This window comes from Solea senegalensis, linkage group LG8 (assembly GCF_019176455.1).
Source record: "Solea senegalensis isolate Sse05_10M linkage group LG8, IFAPA_SoseM_1, whole genome shotgun sequence".
NCBI classification, from domain to species: Eukaryota; Metazoa; Chordata; class Actinopteri; order Pleuronectiformes; family Soleidae; genus Solea; species Solea senegalensis.
The window spans coordinates 25,350,287-25,365,287 of record NC_058028.1 but is presented as its reverse complement, the minus strand read 5'-3'; the positions used below and the strand labels follow the sequence as shown (position 1 = coordinate 25,365,287).

General features: G+C 41.4%; 1 protein-coding gene across 3 annotated transcripts in view; it reads left to right on the top strand.

Annotated features, from left to right (window-relative positions):
- Positions 1 to 2,592: 2,592 nt before the first annotated feature.
- Positions 2,593 to 15,001, top strand: part of LOC122773341 (large neutral amino acids transporter small subunit 4-like) — a 28,775-nt gene continuing 16,366 nt past the window's right edge. For 2 of the 3 annotated variants that reach the window (XM_044031955.1, XM_044031952.1), the window contains exons 1-5: positions 2,593 to 2,743; positions 6,056 to 6,271; positions 13,841 to 14,051; positions 14,164 to 14,219; positions 14,373 to 14,449. In XM_044031955.1, coding sequence (XP_043887890.1) covers positions 6,112 to 6,271; positions 13,841 to 14,051; positions 14,164 to 14,219; positions 14,373 to 14,449 — 504 coding nt within the window. In that variant the 5' untranslated portion in view covers positions 2,593 to 2,743; positions 6,056 to 6,111. The remainder of the gene's footprint in view (positions 2,744 to 6,055; positions 6,272 to 13,840; positions 14,052 to 14,163; positions 14,220 to 14,372; positions 14,450 to 15,001) is intronic. The other variant, XM_044031954.1, reaches the window with a different exon arrangement.

Genomic DNA, 15,001 nt, shown 5'->3' with positions numbered 1-15,001 from the left:
TGAAAATTAAATCAAACAAAATCTTCATTATTCAGGTCGTTGATTTATCGCTGCACAAATTAACTTCTGAGAAAGTAGTGGACTCACTAACATGCGGCCAAGTTTCAGTCACTCAATATCATATTATATTATAATATTATATTATATTATAATATTAATATTATGTATAATACCTCCATCATTTGTACACCAGTAGTGAACACACTGGGCAGCACTTGGTGGTTGGGTTCCTGCCCAATTCCCCTCCACTTGGCCCCCGTGTGCTGCCAGCTAAAGTCAAACATGTTAATGCTAAATAAACAAAAATCAGAAAAAATAAATACAACTTTGCCTCCAGTCATTTCAGAGTCAACACATGCAAACAAACAAACACACAAACAAACAATGAAGCACATAGACAGGTTTAAAACTAGTTTAAATTTCAGCCCATATGTTTTTATGTTGAGTTTCACTTGCTGCTGTTTTGTTTTTTCCAGAGTTGAAGGATCACCTGCTTTACAGTTTTCAAATATTAGGTGTTCCACAGTCAGCCAGCAGGTGTCGCCCTTGGTCTGAGGTCATTCATGCAGTGGTTTTCATTTTCAGCTGCACTTTGTTTTGTTCACTCAACCACAGACACTCTCCACCCTCTCCACCCTCTCCTCCACCCCTCTCCTCTCTCCCTCCCTCTCCCTCTCCTCCTCCTCCTCCCTCTCCCTCTCTCCTCCCTCTCCCCTCTCCTCCTCCACTGTGTACATGTGCGCACGTGCAGACGCTGACACACACACACGCACACACACACACACACACACACACACACACACACACACACACGCACACACACACGCACACACAGCACACACAGCACGTTCCTCACAGTCAGTTGCTGAGTGGAGGAGAAGTTTCTTCATTAATCTGTGAAGTCCCAACAAAGATAGGTTTGGATCCAGATTAAGATCCTGTCTCTTGTCGTAACACGTGTTTCTGTGCTTCAAGGGCCACCGTAGTTTTCACTGTTCATCATGGACAATATTCAAGAGAACTTCTCATGTGTTTCTTTGTAATGATTTGACACATGTTTGGATTAGAAAGTCATTTACAAACATTATAAAATGCAAATGTAACCTAAATCTATGACTGTGTTAATGGATGAATGTGGAGACTTCTTCTTTCCTACTGTTTATTCATATATACACACAGTGAGTTATAGAAACAGACAACTAAGAAAAACAAACTTTTAAAACTTGCAGTAAACAGAATTCATGTGATTACAAGCATGAAAACATGAGGCTGAGGACACGCATGTATTTTAGCAGCGTTGTGTTTGAGGTTAGAAGATGTCATGATGAACATGTTAGTTTATTATATTAAACTTTTTACACATTTCTTATTTCATCTTTTATAACATGGTATTCATAAACATGTATATGTGCATGTGGAGGTTGTAATATCTCTTTATTACCACATGATTAATTGTGTTATTACCAGGCTGGAAATAGCATTAGAAATGATTATCAAACTTTCTGTCCTCACTCTGCAGGAACCTGTGACCACAGGGCTGCAGGATCCAGATCCAGATCCAGACCTGGTATTGTCATGGCCCTTTTCCACGACACAGTTCCAGCTCGACTCGACTCAACTGTTTGTTTGTTTTTTTTACTTTTCCATGAGTGATAGTAGCTGGTACCTTTTTTAGTTCCTGCTCTGACGAGATTCCAAGCGAGCTGAGCCGATCAACAGACCGCCGGCCACTGATTGGTCAGAGAGTGTCGTCACTGGACGAGTCATGAGCGCAACGTCTGACACTAGAATCAAACGAACTGCAGAGCAGTTAAAAAGAATCCTGAAAACGTGGAGATCACCGCGTATTTTCACAACCTGTTCAGTCGTATTTGAGTTCAGTGACAGGCGGAGTCTGTGATTCAGAACGATTCAGTTGCACTGACTCTACAGGTCATTCGTCTGTGTGTTTGTGTCGCGTAGAAAAACAAAGTCAGGACACTTTCATGCAGCTGTGCTGTGTTGACTCCGCCCACGTTGAGGAGGTGCTATCGTAATGGAAAACCATACCAAACCGAGTAGAGTTGAGTCGTGCTGGAACTGTGTTGTGGAAAAGCGTCATTATTAACCTCTGTGTGCTTGTTCTGCAGGATCCAGATGCCGTTTTAATATCATAGTAAAATAAACATTATTACTGTTACGTCACAATTAAAATTAATATCTATATTTTTTTTACTACAAAACATGCTCCTGCTAATATGAAGAACACGGTTATATTACACTATAAAGGGAATATTATGACCATGTTTAAAACTGCTGACAGAAGCTGTTTAGTGCAGACGCTGAATGTTGACTCCCTGTGTGAACTGCTGCTCCTCTTTTCTCTCTTGACATAGTGTGTGTGTGTGTGTTGTTGTTGTGCCTTATTCTTCTAGTGTTGTTGTTTAAAAGAATGATCAGCTGATCATTGAGAAACATCACACATGTACTGTGACATCAGAAGGAGCTCTGTGATTGGCTGCTGAGCTCCGCCTCTGCGCCAATCAGGAGCCGCTGTTGTTTGTGTGCGTCGCTCCTGCGCTGCTATAAAAAGCAGCGGCGAAGAGGGATGAGGGTGGAATTATTGTTAAGACAGTGAGAAGAACCCTGCTCTGACTGTCTGTCTGACTGTCTGTCTGTCTGTCTGCTGCTGCTGCGGGTCTGCGGTGTTTGCAGCTGCACAGCCGGGATCTGACTCCCCGTCCCTGTCCCTCCGCTCTCACAGGTAAGAGATGCTGCTGCTGCTGATGATGATGATGATGCTGCTGCTGCTGCTGATGATGATGATGCTGCTGATGATGATGATGATGATGGCACCCTCTGTGTGGAGGTGCGGAGAGGCTGAGTCATGTTTTAGGACACGGAGAGAACCACTGTGACATTCAGTCATCAGAGGCTGTGACGTGAAGGACAACACGTCGATGAATGTGTGAATGAATGTCACTGTCATCAGATCAATGAGCACATGAACAACATACTAACAGTGTGTTTACAGTGTAGAAATAATATGATTTCTACTGCACTCGCTATAGCTTTGATCATAACAGTGGTATAAATGAGGCAGTAATGACATTATATTATTATTATTATTATTATTATTATTATTGTTGTTATTATAACATCATGTTGTTATTAAGTGTCAGTGTTTTTTTTCTTTTCACGTGCAAAAAAGTAAAAGTTAAAGTCAACTCTTTCTTTGTTCCATTCACATGTTATTACCAAGCTATTACATGTTCATTGCAATAGTGACTTCACTATCACAAACTGAAGTGTCACAAACATGAATACATACATTTTACAGACGATAACATTAGTTTTATTGACGGGTTTTCCATCTCACTAATGGTTTAACTCTCCAATCAATCAATCAATCAATCAATCAATCAATCAATCAATCAATGTATACATGACTGTCTTCTTATTCATTGTCTACATATAATGTTTTACAAGTGGATACAGAGACAAAGCAAGAAGAAAAAACTCTTTATATGACTGAGTTTGTCTTTGTTCATGTTGCAGCACACACACACACACACTGTATATGTGTGTGTATGTGTGTGTGTGTGTGAGAGAAAGTTCAGCTGTTACAGTGAAGTGAACCCAACAACACAACAGACCAGGTTCCTTCACCTGGACGTGTTTATAGTTGTCAGTCTTCTTCTTCCTCTTCCTCCTCTTCTTCTTCTTCTTCTTCTTCTTCTTCTTCTGCCTCTTCCTCCTCCTCTTCTTCTTCACACCTCTTGTCTTTGTTTGGGCTTCAGCAGTGAGACGGTGATTTCCTGTGCACTGTTGTTGATGTTGAACAGCTGAGCGCCCCCTCACAGACTGAGCGAGTCAAGCTGCTCTGAACCACACTTCCGGGAACAAAAATGCATTTCAAAATAAAAGCGAGCAGAACTGAAACACACTTTGATCATTTTGACTCCCGCTGAACCCCCCGCTGCTCTCCCACCTGCTCGCTTTGTGAAATATCTGGATTTTGGACACAAATCTCTCTCTGTGTTTTTATATGTGAACAGAAAAACTTTTTCTGACATTAACTCAAACCATTTGATTCTTCTGTGCTTCAATTTAAGATATTATTATTATTATTATTAGTTAGTTATTATTTGTATTAGTGAACAATAAATAAAATACTAAAGCCATAAATATACATTTTAGTCAATTATAACAATTCACAATAATTGAAAAATATTGACATTAGTCAGTGATAACAAAGAAATAATACAGTTTTAAACCGTCAAGGCATTTACTGCATAACTAGAACTCCACAGTCATTACATCCAGATGTTTTCATTTAGTGTGTCATGTACAGCAAATATTTGGGTTGAACACATTCAAGCTTTTGTGTTTTAGAGCAAAAACTATATTAATATCAACATTGTGTGTTATTTCCTTTGCAGTTAGTTTTTTTTATTCAATCAGTAAAAGAGACGATCTTCAGTTCTGTGACAACACATTTTCTGTTGTACGTTTTAGATTTCAGAGAAAATCTGCCAGAAAAATCGAAGCCAGTGTTGTTGATGTTTTATACATTATATTTTCATGGATAGAATAACCAATTGGTTAATAATGATTAGTACGTTAATCATATGACATAAATAATGTCGATATAACTGATTGTAAAAGTACGATTCATATCTGTCAGCTGCAACCACAAAACACAAACACGGTAAATCCCACTTTTATTTTGAAAGCCTTGTAACAGGAAGAGTGACGTTTTTCTCCTCACTGACTTGACTCTGAGCAGAGAGGAGGAGGAGGAGGAGGAGGAGGGGGCTTGATTTCAGTCCAGTTCAGACCAGTTCCAGAGCTGTTTTTCATTCACCGCAATATAGTCCTTTTAGTGTTATTGTTCTCAGTGCGACAGTGTGTGTGTGTGTGCGTGAGACAGTACTGTGAGGACATATAGAGACAGACATAACGATGTCCTCTGTCTCTATGTCCTCACACAGTGATGTCCTCCCTCTGCAGCTTTGACACTTTTACTGTTTGCATCCACTTCCTGTTCTCACATAGAACAACAACAATTTCTTTGTTATATTTTATGTTGTATTTAAAGAGAGGAATGTAAGTTCTCCGCTCAACACAGCAGGAGATTCATATCATTCATATTAAACATGCAAAGTCACATTTCTTTTATGTGTTAAATCTGTGGCTTTAACTGCTTATTAGTTATTCAAGTGTCATTTATCTTGTCAATTAAATGTTTGATTCAGTTTAGATGACATTTGTATTTATACCTCACACCATGTTCCTGCTAGACTCTTTAAAAGTGTTGTTATCGTCATTATTATTGTTGATATAGTTGTTGTGTCCCGTTAATTAACGTTGAATTAGCCGAATGATTGCTTTTCTTTGACGGTGCAATTATAATTCATTAAACAAACGCTGTCATAAACAGTCGGAACGTAGCTGCACAGAGTGAGGAACTCATGCTGCACTGGTTCAAACCAGCTGGAGCTTGTGTTGTAAGTGTGTTCATGCACACTTGCTTTGTGGCATTGAACACACACACACACACACACAGGACTCTCTCCAGTTTAAGTTTAAAACATTTTTTTTTTGGCTCTAGCATCTCAGTCAGACAAACACACACACACACACACACAGAGGCTCTGAACGCAACATCACCCTCACGTGTAGCTGCTGCATGAGCTATATGTCACCGGCATCCAATCAGGGATGAGCTGGTAAAGCCTTCAGCCAATCAGACGTGTCAGTGGGCGGGGCTGTTTCATATTTATGAGGCTCTCGTGTACCTCAAAGGTCTCAGCTGTTTTCTGTTTGTGAGAGTCTGTCTCTCAACAACAACAACAACAACAACAACCTCCACCATCCTCACCATCATCATCATCATCATCATCATCATCATCATCAAAGACGTGTATGTGTGTTTGCAGATTCGTTCAGAACTAACTTGAGTGTGAAATCCTATTGTTTGTATATGTGGACACAAAGTTTGCAGCGGTGATCAGATTATGAGCATCACCACCATCTTGTACTGAGATCTTAAATGGTTTCCTCTTGTCTCCAGCAGCGTCCATCACCTCAAGTAAGGCCGGTACATCTCCACCCCCCCACGCCGCTGAGATGGCTCCCACACTGGCCACAGCTTTCTCCCGCCGCTGGTGGATGGCGGTGACGGCGGTCATTGAGAACCTGCTCTTCTCCGCCGTGTTGCTCGGCTGGGGATCCCTGCTCATCATGCTCAAATCTGAGGGCTTCTACTCGTACATGTGCTCAGGTCCAGGTGAGTCGGGGGAGGGGGAGTTCATGGTAGGATACGATGGTGGGGGGAGTGACGACACAAGTTTCGGGGAGTAGAATCTGCTTTTCCTGCACGTCATTAGTACTGAGCACAGCAAACACAGCCTTAGTTTTTAAATTAGACTGGAAAACAGATGAGCGTGTGTGTGGATGTCATTCCTCTGTCAAAGTTAGGCCACGTCCACACTTTTCATTTGAAAACAGCTTTTCCAGATAGTCCAGATAATCCAGATAATCATTATGAGAAAAACCAATGGTGAAAATTAAGACCATGGATTTGTTATATTCGATGGATAATGAGACACAGATAAGTGTGTCTCTGTTCATCCAGACTTAAACACAGCACTTTTCAAACTTGTCTGTTTTAAACACTGGACTAGAATGTGTCCATTTTTGAACTAAAACTGAGATACATACAAGTGATGCTGACACGAAACCTTTAATACATCTGTTTTCTCTCCCAACACCTGAAAACAGACACCGATTGTTAATCCAAATAATTCACGTCTTGTGTTAGTATAAAAACACAAACTGTATTTGTCACTCTAATGAAAGCTTATTAAAAAGTTGATAACAGAGTCTCAGAGTTCTACATGGACCGACACAATCCTTTCATATAGTTCGAGGAAATCCATCCATGTCTAGAGTGATCCGTACGTATTGACATAGACTCTGTGTTAGATTCTTTTTGGGTTTCATCTTGCACAGTAAGCACATGGTGCCGATGCTGAAATCGTGAACTTTCCACTGAACGGTCAAAGTCTTCAGCCAGGGTCAGTTTAATCCAAGGCTGTAGAGGATGTGAGTCTGATTTACATTATGCTTAATATCTATCATTGAATTAGATTTGTGTCAGTATTTTCAAACAACACTTTTTAAGAAAAAAATATCCTATTTTTTGGTTTGAAAAATCCTCACTTGCTCTTTGCGCCGTGGTTTTTTGTTTGTGGGCGGGCCTTAGGAAGCTGCTTGCTGACTGGCCTCTGAATGTTGGAGTGACAGCTCGTCTGGAACTCATTCTCCGTCGACATCCGATAAAATAATTATAAATATCGAATGTTGCTAATCTGACACACATTTTATTTACAATTATTTTGTCGGATGTCGGCGGAGAAAACTTGGGGAGTCCATTGAGCAAAACTCAATAGCCAATCAGCAGGCAGCTTCATAAGGCCCGCCCACAAACAAAAAACCACGGCGCAAAGAACAAATCAGAGAGCACAGAGCGTATTTTCAAACAATGAAATCAAATATTTAATGAATGACTAAATCAGTCTTTCTAATCTAATTCCATACAAGAATATGTTGCCTAACCCATCTTTAATCACCCACTACTTTCTCTAGTGTTGATGGTGATTGTCATGCAAAGAGGCCGCATACATCTCCATGTAGTGTGGACTCAGGTTTTCTTTGTCCGCGGTGTTAAATGGGGAGACGGTGCACAGCGACGCCCCGAGTATCTCTGAGGTGAAACTGAAAGCTTTCAGCCGACTGATTGGAACACTCCATGGTAATAAACACTGTGTAGGTGTGGTGGGAGATTATGGAGATGTTAGGACACACACAATCGACAACAAAAAAGGAGTTGTTTTTTTCCTCCCTTTCAGAAGAAGTGCTCAAGTTTCACTTTGAAATCAGTCCAGATCAATCCGTGGCATACATTCCACAGCTCTCATCCACATCACAGGTGTTGTTGTGCAGTGAGGGCAGTGACCTTTGGTAGAGGCTTCTGTTTGTGCTTTAGCAAACTCACTTTACTTCATATTGATCAAACAGCTGTGATTTCCTTGTGGAAAACAAGTCAATAAGAAGACGGCGGCAGGTCTAACTCCGAATGAGAGTTGAAAGCAGCCATGAAGTGCGTCTGCACAACAGACCAACATTGGCTTTTATTATTGTCCTCGACTTGCTCTGATCAAAGAGCTGATGCACACAGTGACTCATTGTTCTGTTGTGTGTGTTTGTGTCAGAAAATTGCTTCAGTTTTGGGAAAAGAAATCAGATAAAGAGTTTTGCTTCCACCGAGTCCTGAGTTAGCAAATTCTTGTCACAGTAGCATCTAGGTCACGTATAACATGACAACATAGTAAACATGCTGAACTAAGCAATACATTAGACTAATGTCCTTCCCTGGTACACAAACGCAAGAGGGGAATCCATTCAGAGTGTCTGATTGTGCTTGTCAGGGTTTTCCAGTTGACCAAATGGAAGCTTGGTAGCATGTCAAGCAAAAGTCAGTATCTGTCTGTTATTTACCTCAAAATATTCAATTCTTGAAGTTGACAGAACAAAGTCAGTCTAAAAATGCAGTTGCCTTCATGTCATCTTTTTTTTACTGTGTTACAGCTTAGTCTCGTCAAAAGCTTGAACTGTGAGCCAGAGTCAGAGCATCAGATTAAGTCCAACTTTGAGACACTGAGAAAGTACATTTTCAGTCAGACTAACACTCTGGTTTTAACTGGACTAAGAATAGTTCATTTCTTCTTACATTATTTAAATGGATGTGTGTGTGTGTGTGCGTTTGCCATGGAGCAAAACGATGTATGTGTGAATAACACTATTCATTTGTCCATTCCCCACAGTGATCATCAGACAGGCTGTTTTCTGTCTCTGATCCTGTGATCATGTCTCTGTCTGTGGTTTCCCTCTTTTTATCCCACAAAGGAGCCGCGATATGAGTCCCTGCAGGGTTAATGAATGCGTACAATAGTGCTCGCTATCACACGACCAATCCCAGGAACGAGCACTTGAGTCTGGAGATTGTCCAGAGATAGTCTGGAGAGGTTGTCTATGAGAATGCAAATGTGAAATCATTCAGGAGATTCTCCTGCCACCTCCTCCATGAGATTGTAAGCACATGTAAAAACAAATGAGCGATTCAGAGCAAGGACAAGGGGGATATTCTGCTTTCTGCTTAAACCAAGGTGCTACCCCGTCACGTGGATCCTCTGGAGATTCTCTTGCTGTTGTGAAAGCATCTCACCCGGACAGTCTTGCTGCAATTGTCAAATGTGCGCATTGCGTTAGCTTTGACAATAATTCATCCTCCGACTATTAGCATAGCTCAATCATTGCTAATGAGAATGATGTTACTGACCTTTTTGCAGTGGGTTAAAAACATCCCAAGCACTTTATACCTGCTAATTGAAGTGAAATGTCCAGCAGTTCCTACCAACACCTGAACCAGTGTATATATTAATATAATACATTTAAAAACAAGATATGGTTCGATAACATTGCACTGAATAAGCTAGCTAAGCCAAGGGTTTAATTTGGGGGCAGCATTCCATTTACATCTAAAGTCAGAATTGAGAGTGACGTCAAGTTCGGAGTTCGCCGCGTTCCGTTTGAGCAGTCGAAAAAAAACATGGACGCAAACATATTTCGAGCTAGCTAATGTTAGCCATTGTTAGCAATACAAGTTGAAAACAATGCTAGACGTGGTATTTTGCTCACACAAGCAGCGTAGCAACATGTGTATGGTTAGACATTAACTGTAAAAATAGCAGTAGTGGCAGTCGTCTTGAAATCCCATGTCAAGGTCGGTAAGGTTGCTCAAGGTCAGAGGGCGTCCCTGAACCCTGGAATTCTGACTACTTGAATGGAATGGTCTCAAGTCTGGATAAATGGGAGGGTGGCCACTGTGAGGGCATCCAGCATAAAAAAATCCACTGTGGTGACCCCACTGTGGTGTTTTTTTAGAGGGATTGGTGGTCCTAACTCGCTTGAAAAGGATCTGATCCAGGGACTGAGTTGGCCACACTACAAATGTTTGAGCACATTAAGTCTGTGCAGAGTTTGGCTGAAGCAACAAAAACATGATCCTCAAGTGTGTCAAGAATTTCCAGCAAGTGGCATGACCCGCTGCAGCAGCAACAGCACACTCTCATGATAAGAACCAGGTGTTTTCCTGCTACTACACAACAGTCACGTACACACAAAGACACACAATATGACACAATATGGATTCTAGATTCTGAGTACATGTGGTCCCCAGCACATACACTCACACATGTCATGACATTAGACCTGAAAAACATGTTTACTTTATGTGGTCGTCTCAGTGTGTTTACCCGTTACACTGAAGAAAAATAGATTGTATAGCTTGTATGTGCTGAGCAGCCGTGTTAATGGTATGACCCGCTTTCCTTAAAGAAAGAAAACACTTACGTGTTATTCAGTCCTTGAGTTGTTTAAAGTAGATACAAACCTCTAATTTTACCTTGACATCTTTTCACTTGTTCTTTTCACAAAGAACAACAGACACAATAGTTTAGCTATGCAGCCACAATTACATAATAATAACAGTAATAGTGCATTGCATTTGCCCCAGAAGCCATAGGTTAGGGCTGGTGATGACTTATAATCAAAGAAAGTGATTATAAGTCATAATAAAATGATGTTTGTTTTATCAGGCTGTGTTGGTGTGTGTCATTATATCAGGTATCTCCCAGATTATAATGTCAGAAAGATCATAACAAACCTCGGTGTGTTTTGACCAGAGTCTCACACTGTAAATATTAGCTTGTTACCTTCAGACTGATGATTCAGAGTTCAACACTGCAACTCTAATCACTGTGAGAACATTTTCCCAATCAATCACAACTCTTAGCATTAGCCCAAAACAAGCAGCGACAATAATGGGTCATGTCTTAAGCCGGTTCCTGGTGAAGAGGGCATTTATAACGCAGTCAGTACCTCATTCAACCACACTTCGAGAAAAAAAACACAACTTTAACTTGTTTTGCTGTGAATCTGAGACCCACGACACAGTGTGGTGTTTCTTCATCACCCAGCATTGTGCTGGTGAAACCAAGGGTGAGGTATTTGATGTAGATTTGTTTTACACTGTATGTTAACATGCCACTCCTTGCTGACTGTGTAGCATGCATCACTCGTTTACATCCAACCCGTTTGAACTGGGTGCAGCCCTCAGTTCGGGAGTCACTATGGTAGTGCTGTTTTTTTATTTGCTGCTGATTGATTGGGTTAGGCCTGTGTGTTTTGTACAAATCTATAGGCAGATAAGGGGAAGTCAAGAAAACCAGCTTGTCACCACTGAACCATACGAATGATGGTGTGTTTGATAACATAGCACAGACTGTATAGCAGGAGGTGTTTTTACAGTGTTGACATGACTGTGAGGGGAAGCAGGTATGCAACAAACCCTGTGTTTCTCCATGTAGACCTTTGAAAGTCAGTCGATTTACCCGCATGTTTGCTCGTGTGGTCACAGCTCTTCCTGTGTTGACCTAAGGTTGCTGCTGGTCATTTGATGATTCCGCACTTAAAACTTCAACAAACCTCAACCTACCTATTGGCAGAACAATCTGTTGACCAAGAGCATAAAATCTGATGTCAGGGCCCTTATTTTGTTTTTTTTTTTAGCCAAGATAAATGTCAGTGGCTCTGCAGGTGCTAATGCTACTCTGTTAGAAAGCACACAACTTCAGTCCAGACTGAATATTTCCACACATATGGCCCAGCATGAAGTTTCATGGTCCCCAGAGGATGAATTCTGTCAGAATCTGGATTCATAATTACAATTGCTGGAATTAAAAATAGAAATGATTGTGGTTTAATGATAACTGTTTGATGAAAAGTGTTTGATGATAACTTTATCCTGGTCATGAACATGGTTTGGTTTAGTGGTCTCTGGTCCAGAACTGTTTGGCGGATGTCTTGCCCTCCATAAACACACTGTAATGTTCTCCCAACGCTGCAAAGGTGTTTAAGAGTAAACTGTGGTCTGTCTCAAGTCACCATCAGCCTGCACATCCAAAAACCAACTTACTCTTGGAGGAACTAGTTTTAATTGAATGAATTCCGTTGTGGGAACATCATATTTGGGTGCCTTGTCTCCTCCAGCATTAGATGGAGTACGTGCCGTGGAAATTGGCGCAGACTTTAATTAATTGTGCACCCAAATCCAATTGAGTGACAACTTTTTGGTGAAATCAAAAAGGAGCAGTGGCTAGCATTGTTGCCTCACAGCAAGAAGGTCACCGGTTCAGACCCTGGTTAGAGCCTCTCTCTGTGGAGGTTGCATGTTCTCTCTGGGTTCTCTGGCTTTCTCTCACAATAACATGCAGTTTGGTGATTGGATGAGTTGGACACTTTAAACTGACCATAGGTGTGAGATTGGATGGTTGTTGGTCTCTGTATGTTGGCTCTGCGATGGACTGGTGACCTTTTGTCCTATAGTATTGCGTAAAGAGGCATTAGATCTGCGTCCGTTGGTTGGAAGTGGGATGTGACCACATCCTTTCCAGACTCGTGCAGTCTGGCCAAGAAAGAAGTCATCACACATTTATGGATGAAAAGTTTTCACTCCTTCGTTGACAACCAGGCAAACCTTCAATGCTCAGAAAGACTATTTGACACAGTGGAACTACTAAACTACTAAATGGATCTTGTGGCAAGATGTTTTTTTTAAAATCATTGAATATTCTATTGATTTACTCTACAATTAGGATGCACTCGAATAAAAAGCACCATGTTAGAAGCAGGCGCCTTTCAGTGAAATCCCCTTAGATCATTACAGCTCTGCATGGTTCAGCAGCTGCTTGTTTTTTTAATGTTCCGGAGCTCAAGTGTCCTCACAAGTGCCCTCAGTATCACCACCGAACCTGCACTGCAGTCAGATGTTCACTAAACCGCCCCACCTTTCACTTATTTACATCCTTAAAGGGCACCGTTTTCTGTAAACAGATGCATTTATTATGAAGTAATAGCTTCCTGTTGTTCCTCCAAATTTGCACTCTATGCTCAGCCAGATCAGCATCCATGCTGGGTCCTTGTTTAGCTAAAGCTGGCTCAGCAGAGGTCCACATCATCATCATCGCAGCACAAAGAGAAAGCAGATTTGTCCTGTTTAGTATATGCAGATGACAATTTAGCTGCTCGCAAACAAGGAAATCAAGCAAACATTGTTTTGTTTGCATGACTAAGTGTTTTATAGCCGCCCCCCCTAATCTAGTGTTTTCCTGGTAGTTTAACCAAAAACAAGTCAAGGTGAATGAGGAGTCTCTGTCTGTTTACAAGCAGTTTCCTCACAGGCAACAGTCTATTAAAGCAGATAGACAAAAATAGACTCCACATGAACTCAGTGGACTGTGTTGACAAGAGACTCAGCTGGAGGAATAAGCTGAGTGAAATCTCCCACAGTCGCCTGCACAGTGCTGGGCTTCACATGAGACTATTTCTGGGAGCTGTTTACCTTGTATTGTGTTGTTTTGCCTCCAGTTTATTTACTTGACCTTTTATTAGTCAGCTGCCTTTTACACGAGCCGCTCGCCTCTTAAAGAGGTCAACAACTCAACAGGTCCTTTTCTGGCTGGACTTGATCATCATTTCCTTTTTTTGGATGGATGGATAGATGGATAGATAGATAGATAGATAGATAGATAGATAGATAGATAGATAGATAGATAGATAGATAGACAGATAGATAGATGTGACACATTTTACAAAGAGATCTTTCTTGGTAGTCCATTGTCATTTGTAGACCTGACCCCTTCCCTGCTCTGCTTTCATTTCCCTCTCCACCCAGACAACAGCTCCGGCTTCTCCAACACATCCACTTCTAAAAATACCAGCACAGACGAGTACCTGGAGATGAATGGCTGGCCCATCTGCAAGGACCAGGATGAGATGCTGAACCTGGCCTTCACCGTGGGCTCCTTCTTGCTGTCGGCCATAACTCTGCCCATGGGCATCATCATGGACAAGTATGGACCACGCAAGCTGAGACTTGTGGGCAGGTGAGATGTATTAGAACGCCTGACACGTGTCACACAGTTGTGGTCAGTCTGTTTGGTTGAACGCTGTCCTCCTCCTCCTCCTGTTGACACCCGTACCTCTGTGTGTTCTCAGTGCTTGCTTTGCCTCTTCCTGCCTCCTCATTGCCTATGGAGCCACAGATCCCAACAGTATGTATTTTTACCCACATCTTCCCTTATAACATGTAAATCATGTGCCAACGTAGGTAGACAGTCTCATACAGGGCATTAGACAGGAGGGTTACAACTTGATGTTATCAGTGGTAGTTGTCTTGAGTCTTGAAATGATATTCTTTTCTGCAGATCTGTCCATACTGATCTTCTTCACCTTGGCTATGAATGGGTTTGGGGGCATGTGTATGACCTTCACTTCTCTGACGGTGAGTGGAAAAGCTTTAACTGTCTTGCCGTTTTTTCACAAACAGTGTTGTTTCAATTGCCTGCGCCATATTCCAACTGTTCTCTTTCAACATTGATTTTCAGTATCTTCCTCACTCATGTTTCAGAGAACAGGGGTTCATTTCTTAACCTACAGTCCCCTTCCAACATTTGTTCCACCTCATGTTTCAGAGAACCTAGAGAAAACATCCTCACAATCTAAAGTTCGCTGCCGTTTCACTTCGTAATGTAAAATGCATCACTCTGTGTCTCCACAGACACTAAAGCAAAACTTCACAATGGTTTAAAAGTGACATACTACAGCTTTGAGAGGGCAAAATGGCCCATGACAAAACATGTAACATTATGAACACATGAAGGTAGTTTGGAGTGTAAGACGAGAAAGGATCTCCTTGAGCTGGACGCTGTGACCTACTTTCATACATGGATGGTCATGTACAGGACATCTTACAGAAACTGTAGAGCTTATAGATGACGGGGGAGTGTTCAAATGTGTCCTTCCCATGGACATGGTAAACAATCTGATTTAAATA